General features: G+C 36.3%; 3 protein-coding genes across 4 annotated transcripts in view; all 3 read left to right on the top strand.

Moving 5' to 3' along the window:
- LOC110457893 (large neutral amino acids transporter small subunit 1-like) overlaps window positions 1-1,243 on the top strand; it is a 12,629-nt gene extending 11,386 nt beyond the window's left edge. The window contains exon 6 of the mRNA XM_021509348.1: window positions 1,089-1,243. Within this exon, the coding sequence (XP_021365023.1) occupies window positions 1,089-1,137 (49 nt within the window). The 3' untranslated portion in view covers window positions 1,138-1,243. The remainder of the gene's footprint in view (window positions 1-1,088) is intronic.
- Window positions 1,244-2,208: 965 nt separating this feature from the next.
- Window positions 2,209-12,828, top strand: LOC110457913 (cystine/glutamate transporter-like). Its single transcript, XM_021509375.1, has 5 exons — window positions 2,209-2,307; window positions 2,981-3,077; window positions 3,717-3,863; window positions 4,554-4,743; window positions 12,553-12,828. Exons 1-5 carry the CDS (start codon window positions 2,222-2,224, stop codon window positions 12,606-12,608), a joined length of 576 nt encoding a protein of 191 aa, XP_021365050.1. The 5' UTR covers window positions 2,209-2,221; the 3' UTR covers window positions 12,609-12,828.
- Window positions 12,829-18,151: 5,323 nt separating this feature from the next.
- Window positions 18,152-27,554, top strand: part of LOC110457903 (large neutral amino acids transporter small subunit 1-like) — a 31,032-nt gene continuing 21,629 nt past the window's right edge. The window contains exons 1-3 of one of the 2 annotated variants that reach the window (XM_021509362.1): window positions 18,152-18,310; window positions 22,405-22,497; window positions 23,906-24,130. In XM_021509362.1, the coding sequence (XP_021365037.1) occupies window positions 22,467-22,497; window positions 23,906-24,130 (256 nt within the window). In that variant the 5' untranslated portion in view covers window positions 18,152-18,310; window positions 22,405-22,466. Of the gene's footprint in view, window positions 18,311-22,272; window positions 22,498-23,905; window positions 24,131-27,554 lie in introns of both variants that reach the window. The other variant, XM_021509361.1, reaches the window with a different exon arrangement.

Here is a 27,554-nt window from a genome sequence, read left to right as displayed (position 1 = left end):
CCCCGCGCTAACATTCGGGCCAACAAGAGTGATTAATCTAAATTGAATAACTTGTTTCATATTTGTTGTAAAATAAATAAAGTTTATATTTATATTTACTCACTATTATCACGTCCTTACGCGACCTTAGTTGTTAGGACGTTAAAGAAAAGGGAAAAAAAAGAAAAATTATTATCAATCTAAGGTCGAATTTACCTACTACATAAGAGATTCAGCGGTTAACTTCATAATTTACATTATATTCTGGCGTAGATTAAATGAGCTGTAGATAGTTTTATATAATGAGATGAGATAGTACAATGTTACAACTCACTCGGTGATTTAAAGTATGCACTTGACAAAAACATAATGGTTCATCGGCTCAATAAATTAAAACACAGTCAGGTGTTAGGAAAAGTAAAAGCACAGAGTGTACATTTATGCTTGAAGCAAATGAAAGCAGTTGCATATATAAGTATCTAAAATACAAAAATTGCAATGAGAGCACAAAATTAACTTACAAATAATTACCAGACATTGATTCTGTGAATGCAAATGTGTATTATATGTTATGTGTGGTAGATATGTCAAAATATTAGGTTTTGTGTAGCAACCTTATCAAACATTGCCTATCGGGTAGGTTTACCGTACCCTGTAGTGTAACCATATGACTACATTGTATATTGTATAATGGTAGTATTCAACCGATACTATGACGATACTAGAGTGATCTCCCTTGATTGACTACGGTACCCTGTGTATAGTTGTGTGGCACCCCTATCTGAATAAAAGATGGAGCATAGAATACATGTTGTCGTTCCTCTCTCAGACCAATCAAGCTTTACCATAACATAGAGGTAACATTACATGTAGAAAAAATCTTTTCACAAATTTAACACAGAGAGAAAATGGCACTTAGGAGCATGCAGCCTAACAAAGCGAAGTGTTACAATAGGGTAGATCTCAACATGAAATTTGCAGGGGACGCACAAAAAGATACGTTATTTGAAGAACATAAAGATTATTTAAATACATTGATCAATTCAAGATGAAATGTTAAAAGATTACGGCTCATTTTTACATTTTACATTTTACATTTTCCTGAACAGAGACACAATAGCCTATGCCTACGAGGAATACGTAAACCCTAAAAGGTAGGTAGACCACTAGAGGTACGCGTGTTGTTTACTGAAATGTACTAACGGAGGATGACAACATTCTCGATAGGTAGGTAGACCACCAGAGGTACGCGTGTTGTTTACTGAAATGTTTTAACGGAGGATGACGACATTCTCAAAAGGTAGGTAGACCACCAGAGGTACGCGTGTCGTTACTGAAATGTATTAACGGAGGATGACGACATTCTCAAAAGGTAGGTAGACCCCTAGAGGTACGCGTGTCGTTACTGAAATGTACTAACGGAGGATGACAACATTCTCGATAGGAAGGTAGACCACTAGAGGTACGCGTGTTGTTTACTGAAATGTTTTAACGGAGGATGACGACATTCTCAAAAGGTAGGTAGACCACTAGAGGTCCGCGTGTCGTTACTGAAATGTACTAACGGAGGATGACAACATTCTCGAAAGGTAGGTAGACCACCAGAGGTACGCGTGTTGTTTACTGAAATGTATTAACGGAGGATGACAACATTCTCAAAAGGTAGGTAGACCACCAGAGGTACGCGTGTTGTTTACTGAAATGTATTAACGGAGGATGACGACATTCTCAAAAGGTAGGTAGACCACTAGAGGTACGCGTGTTGTTTACTGAAATGTATTGACTAACCTAAATCGGAATCGTATAACCAATTCTGCAAAATGACCTGATTTCAATAAAGTATTAGGATAAAGGAATATTTCGGTTGTCTTCCGCTTATTTCGTTGCGACAAAGCATAAAAATGAATAGAAATTATACTGCAACATTTGATATGGTTTTTAAACCATGGAACAGAATATTTAACATTTGACATTGGGTCTCTAAAATGTAGAATTGAACTTTCAGTTGGTATAATGAGATAAAGGAACAGCATATCCAAATGTTCGACATTTTTAACGGTTGGACATTGTGTTGCTGATGAAATCTAAATCACCGCCATGATTTTCTGCCGCGAATTTAGATGTGTAAACGGTTATTATTTCGCTCTTTTAAAACTTTGATATTTTGATATTTCTTTTATTTTATACATTTGATCCTTTATTTCTATTTTAACCTTTGTCTAAGGCGTTTGCAGAAAAATGTATGGGGAATATGAAGTGGTCAATCCCGATATTTGTGGCCATATCAACGTCTGGGATAGTAAACGCCAACACATTTAAAGGCAGCAGGTAAACGCACTGGCATAATTAATTGATTTCTAATGTACCGGATAGATCAATTTGAATACTTAAATGATGTTAAAGATACACAAAAAATGTCAAGGGTAGAAAATATTAATGGCCAAGCTTCTAACAGCAGTGTTGTTGTCTGTAATACCGTTACGTAACAATCTTGGAAATAACCCACCCACTTGAATCTTGATAACGTTTGGTCTTTGAATAGCAAGAAAAGCAAAAACTACTTTAATTCCTTTGATCATCTAAAAGTTAAAATGATGCGTGCTAATGCCGCTTTTCGGGCCTTTTGATTTGCAAATTTCTCTTCTTTAATAGCTGCAACAAAATATTGCTGTATACTACGCGAATGTTTTTAAAAACACACTAAGAAATATTTAAGGAAGAGCTTTACAATTGTTAGACGGAGTTATGAGGTAGGGAGAAATATCTTGAAAATCTCGTATATTTCTTATTTCAACTGGAGGTAAATAGAAAAAAAAAACTTTAACAGTTTTGTTTTGTTTGGAAACATGTTAAAAATAAGCATATAACTGTAAAAGAAATTAATCATGAAACCTTATTTTAGGGCGGCATATTTGATATATTCATGTATTATTTATGGATAACAAAAAAGGAGCCGATTAGATCATCTTCATTATGATCACAATGATTTAATTAATTTCAGGACTTTGTTTGCTGCTTCGAGAGAAGGATATTTTCCGAAATACCTGTCCATGATTTACGTTCAGAAAAAAACATTGGTACCCGCCATCATTACAATGGTAAATGTTACACAGACGTAATTATTTCTCACTTCTGTTTTATTAATTAGACGACATAACGTTTAATCATGCTGCACTACTTTGCACGATTTTATGCAATGCTTACAAAACTACGTCACACTTTCTTTATGAAGTTGAGATGTTTTTACGTCAAATGTTTTTAATGTCTCAGATAGCAACGGATAGGCGTTTACATATTATGCAATTTCATACATTTTTGATTTATTGCGAACGAATCGATTTTGTTACAATGCATTTACGCTTTTAAAAATATCTTGAGAAATGGAGAAATATTTATTTTTGAGGTTAGTATCTCCATTTAATGTCTATTAATAGCTAGTTTCCAGGTAAAATTATGTTATTCTCATCGCAAATACATATCTTAACAATTGCTTAGATGCTGTCAAATTATAAGACATTTTGAATTTGTAATTTCTTTTGATAGTAGTTACATATAACGGAAATTAAATAATTCATATGGATTTATAACTCCACAAATTGTATGCATTTACTGTAGATTTGAATCGATACTGAATTCGTAAACAAGGTATTGTGAGTTTATTATGTACAATTTGGTTCCTTAAACGATGCTATATGTCATGTTTTACTGCCACTAATGCTGGATTGTTATTTTTCCAGGGTATGGTTGCCTGTGTCATTATGCTAGGAATGGAAATGATTTCCCTGCTAAAGGTGTACTCTTTCCTTAATGCACTCTACTGCTTTACGGCAATTGTGGGGATATTTAAATTAAGGAGGACGCATAACCCCAAAGACGCCCTTCGGGTAGTGTATTTGTAACTTACAGTGATGTTGTAGCATTAAGATATTTAGCTAATGCTTACTGTTCTTATTGTGGAGGCACATTACTATTAAACTAAATGGTTGTAAAATTCAAAAATGGCAAATAGAGCACACGTTTTTTTAAAAAAATTATGGTAATAACACCATCCGTAGCAACAAGCCTTTTCTACCAAGAACTTATGCATTACATTTATTTGCTCTCACATGTTACAGATATGATTTATGATATTCGTGTAAAATGTCACAGCTTCATATGCATATATATCGACATTCAATAAACTTAGGTTTTCTCGATTCTCTAGCAGTTACGCTCACTTATGCTGTTCCCTGGAATATGCAATGAAATTATCGAAAGCCCCCTTGTGGAGGAGTCGAAGAAGGCTGGTTTGATCTTTTGATTTACATCAAAGGAATCGCGCGTTAACATAACGGTAAAATTGACTGGCTTTGAAGTCGGATATCACCTCTTATATCATCACTATCTTATCTTCAAATGACAGATATTAGTGTAGGGATTGTTCAGGTTTTTACCTGAGACCAATCAGATAGCTCGCAACATGCCTTCAAATTTGTTATGACATATTCCGGGGGTTCAGAAAGCGTACGTGAGCGTAACCCATGGAGTATCGAGTATGTAACCTGTGTCTCAAAGGTTCCATATCAATTTTACAGTTACCGATAGTGATTCCTATAGCCTACACGTTTCTGAGCCTATTCATGACCGTGGCTGCTGTAGTATACAACCCTGGTGTGGTGGTAGCCAGCGTCCTGTGTATAACCGTCGGAATTGTTCTGAAGCTGCTGTCACTTGTTGGGCAAGCAAAAGACTCTGTTTTCCTGAGGATATACATCAAAGTACATCGTAAGATATTTTTGTTATATCATTATGGATCATATCCATGATTCTTTATTATTATGAGACACTTAACAATGTCTTATTGCTCCAACGTAAGATGTGTTTTAACTCGAATCAGGGTCTTTAAATCATTGTTTAAATATGCCCTGTTGTAAATGGAATACTTGCTAAACACTAAAACGAAGAATAATGCAACTTATCCAAACTTTTAAGAATTTCGATGCAGAAAGCATCCCTATAGAAGCTACAGCCTACAAGACACTATCACTCTATTCAGTATTCTAGTTACAGCCTACAAGACACTATCACTCTATTAAGTACAATAACTACAGCCTTCAACACACTATTGAAGTATTTGTCTATATACCATAACGGTAATACAATATTAGTTTAGTGCAACCTTATACATGTAATTCATTAAGAGTGATCTCCCTGGGTTTGTTAACTAAGATGCGGGGTGTCCGCCATTAAAAGATGTTGATTGAATTCGTGACTGGTTTGATTCGTTAAACGTCCCATACAAAGACATTACAATTGGCGAAGAGGATAAAGAACTATTTAATCAATTCTCGTAGATAACGAGAAGAAGATAGAAGAGTAAATTGGTAAGATAAACAGTTGAAATGGCTCAAATTGAACTGAATGGATTACCAAAATTTGAAGCACGTGGTCCCGGAGGAGACGCAACTCGTGTTCACCAGACTTGGGAACGATGGGTTTAAAGTTTTAAACTGTTTGCAACGGGAAAAGGGGTAACAAATGCGAATCAGAAGGTGGCATTATTACTTCATTGTGAAGGACAGGAGGTGCAGGACATTTTTTACACGCTCCCTGTGACGATGATTATGCACGAACATTGGATGCTTTAAACAAGCACTTCGAAGGCAAAATAAATGTGGCCTATGAAGGATATTATTTCCGTAAAATGACTCAAGATGAGGATACAGGTGGACAGTTCATTACGAGACTTAGACAGCAAGCTAAATTAAAGACCAAGTCATTGAGAAGTGTAAGTCTCATAAACTTCGAATGAGACTGTTAGAAAAGGGACAAACCCTGACACTAGAGCAATTGTGTGACATGGAACAAGTTATGGAACAGTCAGAAATCCAAGCAAAAAGGATGGAAGGAGCTACAGGTACAAGCCCATCTTCAGTAAGTACCGAAACAACTGGCAACAAATTTAAGGCACAAGATGACAAAACATGTAACAGATGTAGGTACACGGGACACAAGAGATCCACAATGGCAAGCAAATGATCAAAGGTGTACGAAATGTGGAAAGATTGGTCACTTCGCAAAACGCTGCAATACAAAAGTAAAGGGAGATAACTCGTACAGAAATCGAGGACCGAAAAGTTATCGTCAACATGGTCAAATACTCACAGAAAGAAAATTCAGGGGAAATGGAAAGGTACGCTCTGTAGACACGGATCATCAGGATGATGACGACAACGATGAATATGCGTTTAAAGTCACACAGGGATCAAAGACGGATGTGGTTATACTAAAAATGGATGAACAGATGGTAGACTTCATAATAGACAGCGGTGCAACAGTGAACATCATTGACAGAAACGTGTGGGGAAAGTTAAAGGTAAACATGATAAAATGTGCGTCGGAGAAGACTGACAAGAAATTATTTACATATGGATCTGAAGAACCTTTGAAACTCGTAGGAAAGTTCACGACAACGGTATCCATGCCAGAAAATGGAGAGAAACACGAGACAGAGATTTTCGTTATGGATGGAAAAGGGCCTGCGTTGCTGGGGAAAACTTCTGCTACTCAGCTAGGAATCTTGAAGATTGAAATTCATAATGTGACAGGCACTAGAGATTTGGTTGGGAAATATTCTGAGTGTTTTGAAGGAATCGGCAAACTAGAGGGGTACCAACTGAATCTACACATTGATGAGCAGGTACAACTGGTTGCTCAGAGCATGTACAGGGTTCCATACAGTCTTCGTCAAAAGGTGAACGACAAAAATGATGAGCTAGAAGCCCTAGATATTATTGACAGGGTCGGGAAACCTACTCCGTGGGTAAGCCCAGTGATCATAGTTCCTAAACTGGATGGAGACATTCGTTTGTGCGTGAATATGCGCCGAGCCAACGAGGCTATAAAACGCGAACGGCATCCCATACCGACCGTAGATGAGATCGTGTACAATGTGAACGGAAGCACGGTGTTCAGCAAACTTGATTTACGATACGGATATCATCAGATTGAGCTCGAGGAGTCGTCGCGAGATATAATTACATTCGTGACGCATAAGGGCCTGTACCGATACAAGCGCATTATGTTCGGTATAACGTCCGCGCCTGAACAATATCAACACGTGATATCGCAAATATGTCACGACTGTGAAGGAGTTCAGAACATTTCTGATGACATTGTCGTACATGGGAAAGACAAGGAGGAACATAACAAACGTCTTGAAAAAGTACTAGAAAGACTTGTTCATGGGTCATATGGCGTCTCAACACGGACTTGAACCGACAAAAGAGCGAATGGAGGCAATGGTCAATGCCACACCCCCACAGAACGCGTCCGAGATTAGAAGTTTCCTTGGATTGGTTAACTTCAGTGCACGCTCCATACCGAATCTCGCCGCCTTATCGGAGCTATTACGAAAGCTGACTAGGAAAGGTGTAACTTTTGAATGGGGTATCGAACAACAAAGGAGCTTTGAAAAGCTGAAAGAGTGTCTCGCGAACGCGGAAACCTTGGGTCACTTCAGACTAGATGCTGAAAAAACAATGGTGGTCACTGATGCGTGTAATGTTGGGGTAGGTGCGGTTCTACTCCAGGAAGATCGCGATGGAAATGCGAAGGTAATCAGTTATGCGAGTCGAGCATTATCGCAAGTTGAACGACGATACTCTACAACAGAGAAGGAAGCGTTGGGTGTCGTGTGGGCTTGTGAAAAATTTAAACTCTATTTGTACGGTGTTAAATTTGAACTTGTGACCGACCACAAACCACTAGAGGTTATGTACGGACCCAAGTCTAGACCGAATGCTAGAATCGAACGCTGGATCACGAAACTGATGCCTTACGACTTTACGATTCGTTACTCGCCGGGAAAGGGCAACATTGCAGATGACCTATCGCGACTAGTCGATACCAGGAATTTAGAACCCAGGAGTAAATTCGAGCGCGAAACCGAGGATTTCATCACATTCGTTGCAAGGGAGGTTACTCCGTCAGCCCTATCTACACGTGAGGTTGAGGAAGCTTCCAAAATCGACGAGGAGTTGAGTGACGTGCGTAAATGTTTAAAAATGAAGCAATGGGACAAAACGAGCACGGAATATTCTTTCCGGTGAAAGATGAACTGAGTCAGTTGGGATATTTGGTACTACGCGGTACACGATTAGTTATTCCGGAAGGGCTCAGAGGGAAATTTATTGATTTAGCACACCAGGGCAATTGGGCATGGTAGGCACCAAACAACAGCTCAGAACAAAAGTATGGTGGCCTAAAATGGACAGGGATGTGGAGAAATATGTTAAATCATGTCATGGATGTTAAATAGTGGACGGAACCGCTACCTGAGCCGATATCTCCAACACCGCTCCAAACGAAACCCTGGCAGGATCTGGCTATTGATCTGATGGGTTCGCTCCCATGTGGTCACTATGTATTCGTAGCAGTGGATTATTATAGTCGATACTACGAAATCGAGATCACAAAAGATATTTCGACCGAAAAGATTATCGGAACACTTGAAAACATGTTTTGTAGGCACGGTTTGCCAAAGTCCATAACGTCCGACAATGGACCGCAGTTCATCTCAGACCGATTCAAAGAATATTGCGAGACAGTGGGATACACCACCGACGTGTAACGCCGCTACATCCGGCCGCAAACGGTGAAGTTGATCGTCAAAACAGATCGTGACTTAAACGGATACAAATAGCACATGCGGAATCCAAGGAACTCAGAACGTATTTGTTGGCTTACAGGACGACGCCACACAGCACGACTGGAATTTCACCAGCGGAGTTGATGTTTGGTCGTCAACTCAGAACGAAACTGCCACAAGTTGAGAAACTGAGTTCCAGACGAAGGAGTACGGGATCGCGACGCGTACATGAAACATATGAACAAATTGTATGTCGACACTATACGCGGTGCGAAAGAATCTGATTTGGAACTAGGAGATATGGTGTTAATGAAGCAAAGACTGACCGACAAATTTACAACACCATTCAAACCGACTCCACACGCTCGTCCGTAAAGAAGGAAACAGTTGTACCGTCGAGAGTGACCAAGGTGTTAGGTACCGGAGGAACAGTACATTTGTGAAAAAGTATCACTCGTCACGACCCGAAATCAAAGTTCCGTCCGATCCGATCGAGGAACCAGACCCTTTGGAAGTTCCTCAGGAACCAGGAACCAGAAACAGTCGGGCAGGTTCCACCGCGAAGTCTGCGTCCGATTCGCAACCGTAGACCACCGAAAGCTCTCGAGGACTTTGTTGTGCGCAAGGAATAGACATTTGTGCTAAAATTATAATTATAATTATAATATAACACGTATAATTCTGTAATCATTTATTGACAGTTAATGTTGTTTTCATTTTTCATAGCAGTTCATATCAACAGTTTTCAATAATCAGATCTAGTTTAAATACATGACATTTTCATTGCAAGACTCTTTTAAGTATTTCTAGTCATAAAGTAAAATTGTTTTGATAATTAACATTTTAACTCAGAAAGGAAGAGATGAAGTATTTGTCTATATACCATAACGGTTATACAATATTAGTGTAGTGCAACCTTATACATGTAATTCATTAAGAGTGGTCTCCCTTGGTTTGTTAACTAAGATGCGGGGTGTCCGCCATTAAAAGATGTTGATTGAATTCGTGACTGGTTATATTCGTTAAACGTCCCATACAAAGACATTACAACTATCACTATATTCAGTACAGTAGTTACAGCCTACAAGACACTATCACTCTATTCAGTACAGTAGCTACAGCCTACAAGACACTATAACTCTATCCAGTAGGGTAGCTACAGCCTACACGATATTTTATCTCTATTCAGTATTCTAGTTACAGCCTACAAGACACTATCACTCTATTCAGTACAGAACCCACAGCCTACAAGACACTATAACTCTATTCAGTACAGTAGCTACAGCCTACAAGACACTATAACACTATTCAGTACACTAGCTACAGCCTACAAGACACTATAACTCTATTCAGTAGAGAACCTACAGCCTACAAGACACTATAACTATATTCAGTACAGTGGCTACAGCCTACAAGACTCTATAACTCTATTCAGTACAGTAGCTACAGCCTACAAGACACTATCCCTCTATTCAGTACAGAACCCACAGCCTACAAGACACTATAACTCTATTCAGTACAGAAGCTACAGCCTACAAGACACTATAACTCTTTTCAGTATACTAGCTACAGCCTACAAGACACTATAACTATATTCATTACAGTAGTTAGAGCCTACACGAAACAAACTCTCTATTCTGTACAGTAGTTAGTCGACACTAGCTCGCTATTCAGTACAGAAGCCACAGCCTACAAGACACTATAACTCTATTCAGTATAGTAGCTACATCCTACAAGACACTATAACTCTATCCAGTAGGGTAGCTACAGCTTACACGACACTATAACTCTATTCAGTATTCTAGCTACAGCCTACAAGACACTATCACTCTATTCAGTACAGTAGCTACAGCCTACAAGACACTATAACTCTATTCAGTACAGTAGCTACAGCCTACACGACACTATAACTCTATTCAATATTCTAGCTACAGCCTACAAAACACTATCACTCTATTCAGTACAGTAGCTCAGCCTACAAGACACTATAACTCTATTCAGTACAGTAGCTACAGCCTACAAGACACTATAACTCTATTCAGTACAGTAGCTACAGCCTACAAGACACTATAACTCTATTCAGTACAGTAGCTACAGCCTACAAGACACTATAACTCTATTCAGTACAGTAGCTACAGCCTACAAGACACTATAACTCTATTCAGTACAGTAGCTACAGCCTACAAGACACTATAACTCTATTCAGTACAGTAGCTACAGCCTACAAGACACTATAACTCTATTCAGTACAGTAGCTACAGCCTACAAGACACTATAACTCTATTCAGTACACTAGCTACAGCCTACAATACACTATAATTCTATTCAGTACAGAACCCACAGCCTACAAGACACTATAACTCTATTCAGTACAGAAGCTACAGCCTACAAGACACTATAGCTCTATTCAGTACAGTAGCTACAGCCTACAAGACACTATAACTATATTCATTACAGTAGTTAGAGCCTACACGACACAAACTCTCTATTCTGTACAGTAGTTAGACGACGCTAACTCTCTATTCAGTACAGAAGCCACAGCCTACAAGACACTATAACTCTATTCAGTAGGGTAGCTACAGCCTACACGATACTTTATCTTTTTTCAGTATTGTAGCTAAAGCCTACACGACACAATCTCTCTATTCAGTACAGTAGTTAGACGACACTAACTCTCTAGTCAGTACAGTAGCTACAGCCTACACGATACTTTATCTCTATTTAGTATTGTGGCTACAGCCTACACGATACTTTATCTCTATTCAGTATTGTAGCTACAGCCTACAAGACACTATAACTCTATTCAGTATACTAGCTACAGCCTACAAGACACTATAACTCTATTCATTACAGTAGTTAGAGCCTACACGACACTATCACTCTATTCAGTACAGTAGTTAGACGACACTAACTCTCTATTCAGTACAGTAGTTACAGCCTACAAGACACTATAACTCTATTCAGTAGGGTAGCTACAGCCTACACGATACTTTATCTCTATTCAGTATTGTAGCAACAGCCTACACGACACAATCTCTCTATTCAGTACAGTATTTAGACGACGCTAACTCTCTATTCAGTACAGTAGTTAAAGCCTACAAGACACTATAACTCTATTCAGTATAGTAGCAACAGCCTACACGATACTTTATCTCTATTCAGTATTGTAGCTACAGCCTACACGACACTATCACGCTATTCAGTATAGTAGCTACAGCCTCGAGCCATATCAGATATTGGGCCTCTGGTCCAATCGAGCTTATACGGAGCAGGATATGGAAATGATCTGATGATAATGATTTGGATATAACGGTTCAATACAAATAGGAAATAGTAAACGAATTACTGTACAAAATATGATGCATTTACGACCCATAATCAGCGGAATGCAATAAATAAACATTGCAAACTTCAAATACACGTCTCTCTAATACATGGTCAATAATACCTTTTGTGATATTTAGTACTTTTTGTTAACCACTAATGTTAACGCTCATACGAGAGATGCACATTAGAACCTTGTAATGTCAGGACTTTGATCGAACTTGTCTTTAGGGGCTAATGAGTGCAGGTACTAATTACCCAAAGTAATTATATATATCATTAATTGAACAATCCCTTGTTTCAGTTTATAATATAAAATTTAAATCATAAATGATTAAGTTTGAACTTTTATGTTTTTATTTCAACTTGCTTGTATATGTACATTGCCATGCTTCTCCAAACCAACAACAACACTTGAAAAGATTTTACCTTGCAATAAACAGCGGGTAGCATATTGCTATTTCTACGGATTATTCTGTATCAGGCTTAGACCAGAATTATTTAACAATATTTTAACATTTTTCTATTTTGTTAATTCAATATGTCTTATGTTATTTCAAAACGATTGACCACAAGCTTTTTATTGTTTTAGCGTATACTGATCATGCTTTTTGTTTCAGGGCCGATCGTCAAATTTTGTCACGCTGTATTACTAAGCGAATTTACCCAGGACTAGCACATACTTGTTAGGTTAAACCAGGGAATGGTTTCATCATTAACCGTGATTAATAATTGGTCTAAAATTGTAAAGTGTTGTTTTAAGAAAATTCAATATGGCGTGTGCTTAGTTTTATCTTGTCACTAGGAAAGGGACATTTTATCGTTAAAGAGTTTAAAATGGCATAGCTAGTCATAGTCGAGAAGGACAAAACATACCCTAGATATACAAAATTGGATTTGTTTATGTAAATGTAATGACGTTTATATCTAAAAATATACATACTGGAATGAATGAATGAATAAATAAATTAATTAATTAATTAATGAATGAATTAAGAAGTAAGGAAGTAGTACGTGGTAACACGTATGTGTGTTTATGATAATAACACGTGTGTTTTTTTAAATGCTAACACGTTGGTGTTTCGGATCTTAGCATATGTGATTTGAATGTAAACGCTTTGATCTTGAACGTTATCACATGCGTTTAATACGTGTGGATTGTATATGTCAACACTTGTGCGTTTTGGTTGTCATTTCGTGTGCTGCTGCATACAATGGGATGTTATTCAAAATATTTCATTCAGTGAAACAAACGACCAGGTAGTACCATTTTAGTGTTATTCAAGAAATAAAGTCGTAATAAAAATGTGGTGTGTGTTTTATTATGAATAATATTTAACAAGACAGAAAATAAGCACAACTGTAGCTCGAAACATCTGCAGTTTCAAATAATATTCCCGTACATAAAAGTATACTAGCACTATCACACCACATATTCTAACAATAAAACGTTATATTCACGGTAGCAGCCAGCAAAACAGTTAACTCTGAGATAGTCATGACTGTAACAAATGTGAGTAGATAGTCTGAAGAAGAGTAAATCAGGCAAATAATATCAAGATCAAAGCAAGGGACACTTGATAACAAAAAAAAGGTTTATACAAAGAGCTCTGAGACATATTTTAAAGTTCAAATGTCCGTTCATTTCCCTTTTCCAGTTTAACCGCTCCGCGATTCAGAGAGTCCATCCTCTTCCTTTCCATTGTACTGTTTGACCGCACTGTGGTTCGGGGAATTCATTCTATCCCTTCCTATTGTCCAGTTTGACCAGTTGGGGGGGGACTATCAAATACGACAAAGCAGGAAAAACCTGCTACCTGATGATTAAGAAAAAGAGACATCCCACATTCCATTTAATTTTGTCTAATGTTATGGTCCCCTTGCTTTGAATGATCTGCGGAGTGTACAGTTTTATAGTATGTGTATGATGTATCTGTAAAATCATTTCTATATTACTGACAACAAAGTAGACCGAATTGGTATTGTCTGTCTCTTGTATAAAAACTAAAAATTTAGATCATGATATACTCCAATGCTGAAAACAACGTTTATAACGACATCTGATATTTAACAAGAAATATAATGAGATTTTATTTTACCAGAGCTAATTGAAAAAAATGTGCATTATCAAATTTCGATAACACAGAAAATGAAGGACCCTTTTTCACGCGTGATCGACAAAACAAAAAAACACACACAAAAACCGGAAATGTAAACGCCGTTGATAGGGAAACGGGGTATTACTATCAAGAAAGATAAAGTTCAAGATTGGAGAGACGAAGTCGTCACTCTAATCCCGCAGCGTGGTAGTAAGCCTTCTTATTGTCACCTTGTTAGTCAAGAACGAGGAAAGGGGCTGAAGAAGAGGAATATGTTTCCTTGATTCCAACCTCATGAAGGTTTATACGACCGATGAGGTCAATACATTTCTTGCTATTCAAAGACAGCACAACGTCTACAGATCTGAACGATAAATTGAAGGACATGGTTATGTTTGGTTTTCAGTGTGCTTATAAGTTCATAAATGAATTCAGCTTCATATGAAAACAAAAAACAAACGAGTCAGAGAAGGCGCATATAGATTGCCAGTTAGCTAGTATTCAACCGGATTCTTCGGAAAACTTGTAAAGGAAGTCTGTTAGTTATCAGTCGACATCTTTCGTTGAAATTATTAAATTCGAAGCAAGCTCTCGAATACCACGAAACAACTGCAACGTGTAAACTGATTTAGTTAGTTGGGGAGGCAGAGATGATACTTTCAAGGAAATGAAAGTTAAAAGTCGAAAAATCGAAATCATTCTGATGAACATACAACGATCTAAATGATGCATGATAAGAAGGAATTTCGTATTTCGAAAAAATCTGTAGTTGGTGTTTCTTTGTTAATCATGAAGGTCTAGTTCTTTTTGAAAGCAAGAATTGAATAGTGTTTGACAAGGCTTTAGTTGAAAGATATTTGTCCCCAGTGAAGATATAAAATTTCTTTTTTTCATCAAATTGATAATTTTGGTTATTTCACTTGTAAAAATGTAATGTGAACGCTACGATAGGTAACGCGTGTTATTCAATATATATGCGATCTCGGATGTTATTAACTTGAAGTTACTGATAAAAGCCACCTCTTGTTAATGTTATTTTCAATTCCTTGCATCACAAGCTGTGGATTTTTGTTTCATATGAAGACGAAGCTAATGTAGGATAATTGTTACTTTACTACATAGATAATAACATTTCTGAACGCAGTTTTTCTATGTAATATGAGAAGAAGCTAGATTGCATTGAGCAGCCTATTATAAAAGGCGTGTAGTTTTGTGTTTAGCGTTGCACCAGACACCATTTTTGCCAATGAAGGTGTTTTAAAATTGCAAATAAATTGATGGTTTTCCGGTTCATTACTCTATAAATGTTATTTTTGTTTTTACTCGCACTCCCCGCTGTTTCATTCACAAGTATATAAGGTAACATACTGTTATTTTCTGTGAAAATATCGACAAATCTATATATCTAGAAATGAAATTCTATATTTTCAAAAATGTCATTTAGGAAGGTACAAACTAAAATAGTAGATACAGTGACAGATTTATGAATTCATTTAGTAAAAAGAGATATAAATTCATGAGTACAGGTGTACGACGTATGTCACCTGGCCAGGCTGAATGTGACGTCAGCCTTGCACAGATGATTGTGAATGGTGGTCGATTACTACAAAGTAAAAAAAATATACTTGATTGTGTTGAATGAGAACTGATTATGCCAAGTCGTCCCAATATGAGCGTTTTGCGCAAGCGTATTTTCTCGAAGGTCAGTAATGGTCTGACGGCTTGTACAGTGCAGTCCTGTTATGTAGAACACCTTGATACAGGTAGGTTAACATGGTTACAGTCTAAACGCAGATACCTCTGAATTTGTAGACATTTTGGTTTTTTTGTTTGGAGTTTGTGTGACTGGCACTCTTCTTCAAATTGTTGTGTTAGATCAGTATGCAGAAACAAACTGCTATGAAATCTAAAACAACATTTTCACGTACAAGGCTATTTCGATTTGCATGAATTTCAGAAAGGATATTAAATTCAAATTCATGACCCTCCATAGCTACATTTGTTGTTTATGACATTTGATATATTTTGAGATTCGACACATATCAATTGCTCGCTTTTATTTCTGTTTAATTTCTCAGAATGTCTAATCTTCCTTTGAATTATCATTTTACTGTTTGAACTGTTCTAAGGATTACGTACAACAAAGCAAACTCTAAATAACATCTGTCTATCATGACTGTGTTATATACCAATACATTTATAATAACAAGGTTCCAACTGAGAAATTGGACCGGTCTGGAACGATGTTGGTGAGTATGGCGTCTGTGCTTTACTTATATATAATGGTGTGCTAAAAGTGACTGAATCATTCATGTGAATCTCTAATATTACTGGCATGTATTCAAAGGTTTATTTTGTGTCTTTTATGTTCTTTGGTAGTACGGACAACCACAAATGTGATAAGTTTATAGTCAGACCTCCAATTTGACATTATTTCGGTTCAACGCGAAACCGTATATGTAATTGGATTAACAACCAAGGATTCATGTCGTTTCGCCGCTGCAAATCAATCACCATATTCATGAAATTGCTCTCATGCTCAAAGTCAGAACCTGTATTCAAGCCTGATTTCTGTTGGCATTGTCACATGATTTCAGCGTGTTCCGAGAAAGGTTGTATGCACATAGGCATCATGCTTGAACATTAGAACGGTTTCATGAGTACAGGCCCAGGATTTGTCCATGATACTTCTCATTGGCATTTCAATATGCTACACGAATGTGTCTGGGCTTTTTCTGAACCAACCATCTGGATACATCATTAGTTCTTTATTTTCTTTGAAATTACGACTTAGGTAATTGTTTATCGAGATAAATCATAAAGGAAGTATTAAATATAAGCACACTATCTATTAATCTCAAGTTACAGTTACATATATTGTCAGCATCAAATTCATAATCCTGGCAACATAAGCCATTCCTCGTAGATTTACTCGTTTTCATTCCATGTGTATGCTAATATGATAAACGTAAAAAAGGATGCTTTCAGGCAACAGGCTAGGTGATAATTTCAATGTGTTTTTTAGGGAGTGGGGGGGGGGAATTATTTTTATATTAAAATATTTAAATTTGCGCTGCAACGTCACTTTGAAAATCAACTTCATTTCAGGTCATCAGACAATAAACCAAAATGAGATACGTGACAAACGTTCTAACAAATGAACAAAAAATACGGACGTCATGTTTGATTCGCGTTTGATATTTTGGGCGAGAATTGGAATATTGCATCAAGAAATCATAGCAATAATATATATTTTATTACAATTCCCATTCTCTTCAACTTTCAGATTCCTAAAAATCACAAAAACGAAGCTTGTCTTCAGCCATGTCATAGAGAAATTCGGTTGAGTAAGAAGCAAGCTCTCATAAGCTCGCTGCCCGGCACGTCCGTTTCCCGCTTCGTTTATATATCATATCTACTCTCTTAGTCCTAACCCTAACCCGCAATGTTCAAAATGTGTCTCCAATATCAACAAATAACAGGACGGCGACATGCTTTCAGCGAAAACCGCATCACCGAATTAAGCGGAAGTGACGTCATTAACACAAAACGTCAATAATCATAACAATATTGTTATATTTGAATAATTCCGTTATGTTTGTTGTAATTCAAAATATGACCAAAGAAATCTAGAAGAACTGATAAGATTAAACGGTTGTTGTAACCCCAGACTATAATTGAAAGCTTTAGTCACAGGAAAATGCACGTGTCTTGGGCTGTTCTACCAGCCGAACATTCCAGTGTCGTTATTTTTTTTGAAAAACATAAATATTTGAAAATGTAAGTATAAGCATTAAACTGCTTTCGGTTTATAGGCAGTATGTATACCGAGTGTATTACAGTAAAATTAACCATGAAGCGCTAACGCCAACACGGTTCAGGTCATTTTTCTGTATCTCAGTGGATATTCATACTGCCTATGTTCCGAATTTGAAAGTAGTTTAATGATTAAAAAAAGCAATTATTTTAATATGATATCAAAATAAACATGATTGTATAATTATAAATTTCATTGATGCACTTATTCAACTGTTGATTTTTATGATTAAACCTAAATTATTTATGCAATAGATAGGTCATCAAGGGAAGTAACGCTTTATATTGAAATAATGTTCTTGTGTTATGTGTCTGTTCTGGCGGTGTGTGTATGACGGAACCACACTGAATCCAACGGTATCAGACGTGAACTGTTCGGATGAATCAAATCAGGGATACATCTGGATTTACACTTAAGTACAACCCAGAGCTCTTTGTCTACGGAAGGTGAAGCCAGACTCAGGTAAGATGTTGGGGTGTTATTTGGTTGTTGTGATGTGTTATCATCATGGCGTCCGGTCCATGGAGTTGTAAACACGCCCAAACTTGGCTTCGGGAAAACGCGACATTGTTGCCGACTAGGGGCAACATTCTGATACATTGAACTATGTTGTGATTACTTATTTAAGTACTAAATAATGTGTTGTTGACATGCATTTGTTTAACTAGCTGTATACAGTGAGTGCAAACTGTCAGTATGTAGACTATACATATATTCAAATGCGACATTGGCCACGGTTGAACGCGCTCGCGTTCACCTGTCATCTTGTTCACGGGCCTGGTCGTTTATGTATGTAACATTTTCGGGTATAAATCCTGGCGGACCTGCAAACGTTTATGCATGCCTTTCAATGCTTAGTTAAGTCTCGCTTGAAAGCACCGTCCGATTACTGGGTCCGACCTTATTTCATATACGAACAACGATAAACGCAAAAAGGCCCTGTAAACAACGCGTAACCCTGGAACTAGATGACCCACGGTTCTATGCACGTGCATGATATCTTATGTTTTCAACACTGCCTGAGAAACGTAGCGGGAGTGAGTCGTCGATATCTGACGTCCCCGATTATAAAAAAGAGACATATCACTAGACGTTAACTACATCAATACCATCGCCTCCTCTGCATTATCAACTTCTACACCGTCCGACATTAACTCTTTATTAGCTAACATTCTATCGAGTGTACCACACCCTATCCTGTCTGAGGACGGTCAAGCATGCATGTTACACAACACTACTTACTTACAGAAAAGGGACGCATTTCATAATATGAATAGAATTATATTTGTGCGTCATCATGATAAAACTTTTCGAAAAAACGAAATAATAATTCGTTTTAACGAAAGAATAATTCGTTTTAACGAAATAATAATTCGAAAAAAAGAAATAATAATTCGATAAAACGAAACAAAATAAGTGTATAGCATGTCAGTTAACGGGCTCCGTGTAAAACAGATTTCGAGAGTGACAAGACATTTTAACGACATTGATATATTTCGTTGTGAAAAACAAAACTGACTCAGGATCTTTTTAGAATACGAGAAAAAAACCTAACAATGAGGTTCAACAATTCAACAACATTCGAAAGGATATTTCAACAACAATAAAAAGGTTAGTTTATACTTTGTTTTATTCACATATTATATGTGAAAATCACAACATAATACAAACATGATTGAACATAAATGAATTGGAGACAGAAACAAGTGTTAATAAACTTATATAAGATAATTGCGGAAATGCAGTGTAAAATATGGTACATGTACAAAATATGTTATAATCAGGAATTCGGTTCATTGTGGTCAAGACAAACACTTCTGTTGCGTCATCGTTAGTACACTTAAGATGGAACGTTGATTTCCAGACTATTTCAAGAAAAGTATATATATATATGTATGTGAGTAAGATTGTACGTAAACAAGCTGCATTAGAATGCTGATATTGAATACACTCTATGATCATCATGTGGATGCTCTTTCTCTTCGCAGACAGTTGTTGTGACAGACTGTCCGCATTCAATACGTTGTTACTGATCAATTGTTCGTCACATCCCGTGCCTTAATACGTCGTTTTCCTGTTCATTCTCTTCCTCCTGGTATATCCCCTTCCACCAGACTGTTTGCATCGGGAAAGACCAAACACATGACTTGCTTTACATGTAAACTTTTTCCAATGTGTATATGAATACAAAAGCCATTGATTTCGAATCTCATTCGAAGACGTCTTAAGATGATAAATCAAATGATGTATTACTATGTTGGTAGCACTGCTATTTTGTTGACATGTGATCGCACACACACTTTCATGTATAGATGATAGCATGGTAGAACAACTTGCTGCGGAATTTAGTCAGATCTTCATTGACAAAAAAGAATAGGTTAACCCTCCGTTTTGAATTTTGTACTATTGCAGAGGAGTTGGAATTTAGCGTCGGTGGATTTCAGACGAACTGTAACTTGGCGCGGTTTAACTCAACTCAATAGGACGCCGGCGTGAGGTTTGTTTCGCTCCCGCTCCGTGTGATCGTTCGACATCAGAAGCCTGTAATGGAATATTTGCCTTCGCGCATGCTTAGAGAATTAGTTGTGTGTAGTGTCCTCTTTAAAATTTGGGTGAGATGAGACAGACTCCTAAAAGCCAGAAAAACGCACCAGAGGCCTACGTTCAATTTGGCGAACCAATGGTTTGAGTTTCTCTTGTACAATAGCATCTACATACTGTTAGGTCATCAGAAAACCGCCGACGCAGTGACGCTCTCAGATAACGATGCTCGGCGTATCGCCTCGGCGGTTTTCTGATGACCTAACAGTATGTAGATGCTATTGTACAAGAGAAACTCAAACCATTGGTTCGCCAAATTGAACGTAGGCCTCTGGTGCGTTTTTCTGGCTTTTGGGAGTCTGTCTCATCTCACCCAAATTTTAAAGAGGACACTACACACAACTAATTCTCTAAGCATGCGCGAAGGCAAATATTCCATTACAGGCTTCTGATGTCGAACGATCACACGGAGCGGGAGCGAAACAAACCTCACGCCGGCGTCCTATTGAGTTGAGTTAAACCGCGCCAAGTTACAGTTCGTCTGAAATCCACCGACGCTAAATTCCAACTCCTCTGCAATAGTACAAAATTCAAAACGGAGGGTTAACCTATTTTTTTTGTCAATGAAGATCTGACTAAATTCCGCAGCAAGTTGTTCTACCATCGCATCAACCTGTCGAAAGGAAATTGATCAAGAACGAACACTTGGACAACCAACCGTAAAAGAAAAGTGCATGATTCACTAGATAACGACCACGTGGGCATCTATACATGAAAGTGTGTGTGCGATCACATGTCAACAAAATAGCAGTGCTACCAACATAGTAATAAATCATTTGATTTATCATCTTAACACGTCTTCGAATGAGATTCGAAATCAATGACTTTTGTATTCATATACACATTGGAAAAAGTTTATATGTAAAGCAAGTCATGTGTTTGGTCTTTCCCGATGCAAACAGTCTAGTGGAAGGGGATATACCAGGAGGAAGAGAATGAACAGGAAAACGACGTATTAAGGCACGGGATGTGACGAACAATTGATCAGTAACAACGTATTGAATGCGGACAGTCTGTCACAACGACTGTCTGCGAATAGAAAGAGCATCCACATGATGATCATAGAGTGTATTCAATATCAGCATTCTAATGCAGCTTGTTTACGTACAATCTTACTCACATACATATATATATATACTTTTCTTGAAAAAGTCTGGAAATCAACGTTCTATCTTAAGTGTACTAACGATGACGCAACAGAAGGGTTTGTCTTGACCACAGTGAACCGAATTCCTGATTATAACATATTTTGTACATGTACCATATTTTACATTGCATTTCCGCAACTATCTTATATAAGTTTATTAACACTGGTTTCTGTCTCCAATTCATTTATGTTCAATCATGTTTGTATTATGTTGTGTTTTTCACAACGAAATATATTAATCTCGTTAAAATGTCTTGTGACTCTCGAAATCTGTTTTATCATGATGACGCACATATATAATTCTATTCATGTTATGAAATGCGTTCCTTTTCCGAAGGTAAGTAGTGTTATGTGACGGTTGTATTATAATCTGCAGAACGGAATTTAGTGTCTCTAACGTAGTCCAACATATGTAAACTACAGAATATTGAGTTTTTGATTAACTCTATTGATCTACGTTATATATGATATCTAGCAAATTTCATATCCCCACTCATTTAAGTGTTATTGTATTCGATATAAATGAAGCATTTAAAAAAATGAATATCGGTATATGTATTTAAAAGTTATTATATTTATGTTAATGTAATTCTTAGAATACATTCAAGGTATCTCAAGGTAATAAAAGTTTCAAATCAAGTGATCATTATACCATGTTACCAAATATATTTTACAGCACTCTAAATACCACTCACAGTCAGAATGGCGCTTCAGCTGAAGAAACAACTAGGACTGATAGATGGTATCAGTTACGTTGCTGGTTCTATCATAGGGGCGGGTATATTTATAAGTCCGTCCCCGGTTCTAGCTGGTAGCGGTGGATCTACTGGACTGGCACTGCTCGTATGGACCGTGTGTGGGGTCATAGCCATGGCAGAAGCGCTCTGCTTCATGGAAATTGGTAAGATTTACATATATTTTTAATATAATGAAAGACTGCCATTTTGCAATACAAAGAAATTTCGATATTTTGGAGTGAAATCCCTCTGAATTCAAGACAGTTTTTTGTTATAAATGAAGGAGAAAAACACACTGCTATAATTGAAGTTTTTATTACAAACTCGCGTTTTATCAATCGAATTTTTATAACGCAGGTCGTACAATTTTTCAGGTGTTTATTTTATTGAGGGCTATGATATTACATGCCTCGACTGAATGCCCGCAAACTGCATAGCATGTTCCTATATCAGCTCGTTAGAAACAAAATTTAATTTATAAATGACAACCTTAAATTTTGAAGATTATGAACCAACATAAAATTAGAATGTCAAAAATAAAGTTGTTATAAATAATTTATAAGAAAAAGCAAACGTTAATATAAAACATTAGACATACGTAATTGCGTATCGTCACAAAAATAATGAGTTGTACAAATTAACATACTTAGGTGTGCCACATGTTGTACTAACTTATTAGACATTAGTTGTGAGTAGAATGACATTGCCTTCCCTACCGGATAAAATAATAGCAATAGTATTCAAATATCAAAAGGGCACAAATGTAGCATATCATTTATCAGTAATATCAGTCTGGTATATCAATATACCATAACCATATCAAAAATTTCGCGATACATGAAGGTGCAATTACTACTACAATGAATTGCAATACACAAAAGTACAATTACTTTATCAATAATATCGCGATACACGAATGAACCGTCACTATGAATACTATGGTAATTCACAAATGTAGCATTATTATATCAATAATAAAGCGATACATGAATGTACCATTACTATATCAATAATATCGCAATAAACGAATATACCGTTATCATCTCAAATGTATCGCGATACACGAACAATGTACCGTTACTATAAATAATATCGCGATGCACTTATGTAGCATAACTATATCAATAATATCGCGATACACGAATGTACCGTTACTATAAATAATATCGCGATGCACTTATGTAGGATAACTATATTAATAATATCGCGATACACGAATGTACCGTTACTATAAATAATATCGCGATGCACTTATGTAGCATAACTATATCATTAATATCGCGATACACGAATGTACCGTTGTTATATCAAATATGTGGCGATACAGGAATGTGCCATTAGTATATCAGCAACATCTTGATACATTTATGTACCATTGCTATATCAAAACTATCGCGATACACGAACTTACCTTCACTCTATCGTAATACTCAAATGTACCCTAACTATATCAATAATATACACGAATGTACGCATACTATCGATTTACGAATCGATCTAAACTTATAATCAAGTAAAAAAAAATATTTGAAAATATGTTTGGTACAAACTGTGTTTTCCCTATTGTTTCAGTACAGAGAGTGAGGAAGTCAGGAGGAGTGTATATATTTATCTTGGAAGCATTTGGCGAGTCCTTGTCGTTCGTGTGTCTTTGGATGCATTTCCTCGTGCTGAGACCGATGTCTATCGCTTTGGGGGCGTTGGCCTCGGCAACATACCTGCTACGTCCCATGTTTCCTGAGTGTTCACAAATGGTACCCGTCTCGGCCGTCAAGATCATCGGAACCCTTCTTATAGGTAATCATCTCCCTGCGTAATAAACAAGTTGTCGCAATTATTGGTTTATATAAAAAGCCAAATGACATTTAAGGTTTTCCCCATCACTTCAGCTAATATTTCTCGATTAGCTTATATTGCATTTTTGCTCAAATGGAATGAAATATTTATATTTGTCGAAACTCTACGAACATTTGGTCTAAAAATTGTGAAAGATGACTTGTGTAAATATCATCTATGTGTATCTATGTAGCGAACTTTCTCGTATCTCTATTGCTTTTAATTTTCCTTTGATGTCCAAAGGCCTGTATCAGTTTTTAACATGTCGTTTTCGGAACAGATACAGAAAGGATAAACTGAATAAATGCAAAAGAAAATTTTAGACAACAAACAAAAATATACAGTCCATAGTCATTAATATAGAATCTCTCTTTTTATTGTATTTTTTTTCAGCTGTCCAAAACAGCTACATGTAACATCAAATAGAAGAATATGATCAAATACAGATGAAATGTTCGCTTTTATGGAAATACATTTCAATCGACATTTTTTATCGGAATCTATTCTGAAAGTTTTCCGTCGTGAGTTTTCATTGTACTCCTGTTCATAACCTTTTTTTTTTTTCTTTTTTTTTTCAATGTGCTAAAATGAAAGCCTACCTACTATACATAACATAAACGAAGTAACTTAACTGTTCTAATAATATTTCTGTCAAGAAAACATATGGTACCAACCCGTAAATAGCCATCTTATCACATATCCTTTACATATATCATTACAAGTGAGTCAACACCATTGAAAAATAATGATGTCTTCTGTCACACAGGTGAAAAACACATGAACCATTGAACCTTGAAATAATCTGTAATATTACAATTTTATCTTATTTATTAAAATCAGGCGAGACATAAATGACTATTATTAATGCTATCAAAGGTCGCTGTTCTACCAGATATCATAGTTTAGATTGTGGGTGTGATGTGAAGATGGATCTGCAACAGCTGGCCGAAGTGTCCACAGATACATGACGGCAACATCGCTCAATTATCCATGGTTGGACAAATTTACGAGCCGACGCTGCAGCGGATTTTTTTTTTATATAAATATACGTTCAGCATTAACATTTTGATCAAATTGCCATAATAATTATGTAAATCCCCAGATCGCTTGCAATCAAATTGTTGTAAATGCTGCATTTCTTTTTAACTCATACGGATTAATAGTACAATATATATATTCAATGCAGTTTTGAAAAGGCCAAATAGCTTAAATAGCAGCAACAGCTGTTGCATCAAAATTGTTTATGTCGGTGCTATATTTGTATATCAATTACTGTAGTATCATTATTTTTACTAATGCCAGTTTTGTTGGGGTTTTCTAAAATATGAACTGCTATATTATCAATGTTACTAATTGCGATGCTTTATGTGTACATGAACTGCTTTAGTATCAGTGTAACTTATTTTAGTGCTATATGTGGTTATGAACTGCTACAGTATCGATGTTACTAATTTCAGTGCTATATGTGGTTATGAACTGTTACAGTGTTAATGTAACTAATTTCAGTGCTATATGTGGTTATGAACTGTTACAGTATCAATGTTACTAATTCAGTGCTATATGTGGTTATGAGCTGTTACAGTATCAATGTTACTAATTTCAGTGCTATATGTGGTTATGAACGGTTACAGTATCAATGTTACTAATTCAGTGCTATATGTGGTTATGCGCTGTTACAGTATCAATGTTACTAATTTCAGTGCTATATGTGGTTATGAACTGCTACAGTATCGATGTTATTAATTCAGTGGTATATGTGGTTATGTACTGCTATAGTATCAATGTTATTAATTTCAGTGCTAATGTGGTTATGAACTGCTACAGTATCAATGTTATTAATTTCAGTGCTATATGTGGTTAAAAACTGCTACAGTATCAATGTTACCAATTTCAGTGCTATATGTGGTTATGATCTGCTACAGTATCGATGTTACTAATTTCAGAGTTATATGTGGTCATGAACTGCTACAGTATCAATGTTTCTATTTTCAGTGCTATATGTGGTTATGATCTGCTACAGTATCGATGTTATTAATTCAGTATATGTGGTCATGAACTGCTACAGTATCAATCTTATTAATTTCAGTGCTATATGTGGTTATGAACTGCTACAGTATCGATGTTACTAATTTCAGTGTTATATGTGGTCATGAACTGCTACAGTATCAATGTTACTATTTTCAGTGCTATATGTGGTGGTTATGAACTGCTACAGTATCAATGTTACTATTTTCAGTGCTATATGTGGTTATGAACTGCTACAGTATCGATGTTATTAATTCAGTGCAATATGTGGTTATGAACTGTTACAGTATCGATGTATTAATTTCAGTGCTATATGTGGTTATGAACTGTTACAGTATCAATCTTACTAATTTCAGTGCTATATGTGGTTATGAACTGCTACAGTATTAATGTTATTAATTCAGTGCTATATGTGGTTATGAACTGCTACAGTATCAATGTTACTAATTTCAGTGCTATATGTGGTTATGAACTGCTAGAGTATCAATGTTACTAATTTTAGTGCTTTATGTGGTTATGACCTGTTACAGTATCAATGTTACTAATTTCAGTGCTATATGTGGTTATGAACTGTGACAGTATCGATGTTACTATTTTTAGTGCTATATGTGGTTATGAACTGCTACAGTATCGATGTTATTAATTCAGTGGTATATGTGGTTATGAACTGTTACAGTATCAATGTTACTAATTTCAGTGCTATATGTGGTTATGAACTGTGACAGTATCGATGTTACTATTTTTAGTGCTATATGTGGTTATGAACTGCTACAGTATCAATGTTTCTAATTCAGTGCTATATGTGGTTATGAACTGTTACAGTATCAATTATACTATTTTCAGTGCTATATGTTGTTATGAACTAATAGAGTATCAATTTTACTAATTTTAGTGCTTTATGTGGTTATGAGCTGTTACAGTATTAATGTTACTAATTTCAGTGCTATAAGTGGTTATGAACCGCTACAGTATCAATGTTACTAATTTCAGTGTTATATGTGGCTATGAACTGCTACAGTATCAATGTTACTAATTTCAGTGCTATATGTGTTTATGAACCGCTACGGTATCAATGTTTCTAATTTAAGTGCTATATGTGGTTATGAAATGCTACATTATTAATGTTATTAATTCAGTGCTATATGTGGTTATGAACTGCTACAGTATCGATGTTATTAATTCAGTGCTATATGTGGTTATGAACTGTTACAGTATCGATGCTATATGTGGTTATGAAATGTTACAGTATCAATGTTATGAACTGTTACAGTATCGATGTTATTAATTCAGTGCTATATGTGGTTATGAACTGTTACGGTATCGATGTTATTAATTCAGTGCTATATGTGGTTATGAACTG

This window comes from Mizuhopecten yessoensis, unplaced genomic scaffold (genome assembly GCF_002113885.1).
Source record: "Mizuhopecten yessoensis strain PY_sf001 unplaced genomic scaffold, ASM211388v2 scaffold9369, whole genome shotgun sequence".
NCBI classification, from domain to species: domain Eukaryota; kingdom Metazoa; phylum Mollusca; class Bivalvia; order Pectinida; family Pectinidae; genus Mizuhopecten; species Mizuhopecten yessoensis.
The sequence above is the reverse complement of the archived record's forward strand: the minus strand, read 5'-3'. Positions and strand labels throughout refer to the sequence as shown.

Bases quoted from the DNA above. Each gene is read 5' to 3' on its own strand.
- LOC110457913 (XM_021509375.1), top strand. From the start codon at position 2,222: ATGGGGAATATGAAGTGGTCAATCCCGATATTTGTGGCCATATCAACG. The intron at 2,308-2,980 runs GTAAACGCACTG...AATTAATTTCAG, and splicing joins AACACATTTAAAGGCAGCAG to GACTTTGTTTGCTGCTTCGA. The intron at 3,864-4,553 runs GTAGTGTATTTG...TCAATTTTACAG, and splicing joins ACCCCAAAGACGCCCTTCGG to TTACCGATAGTGATTCCTAT.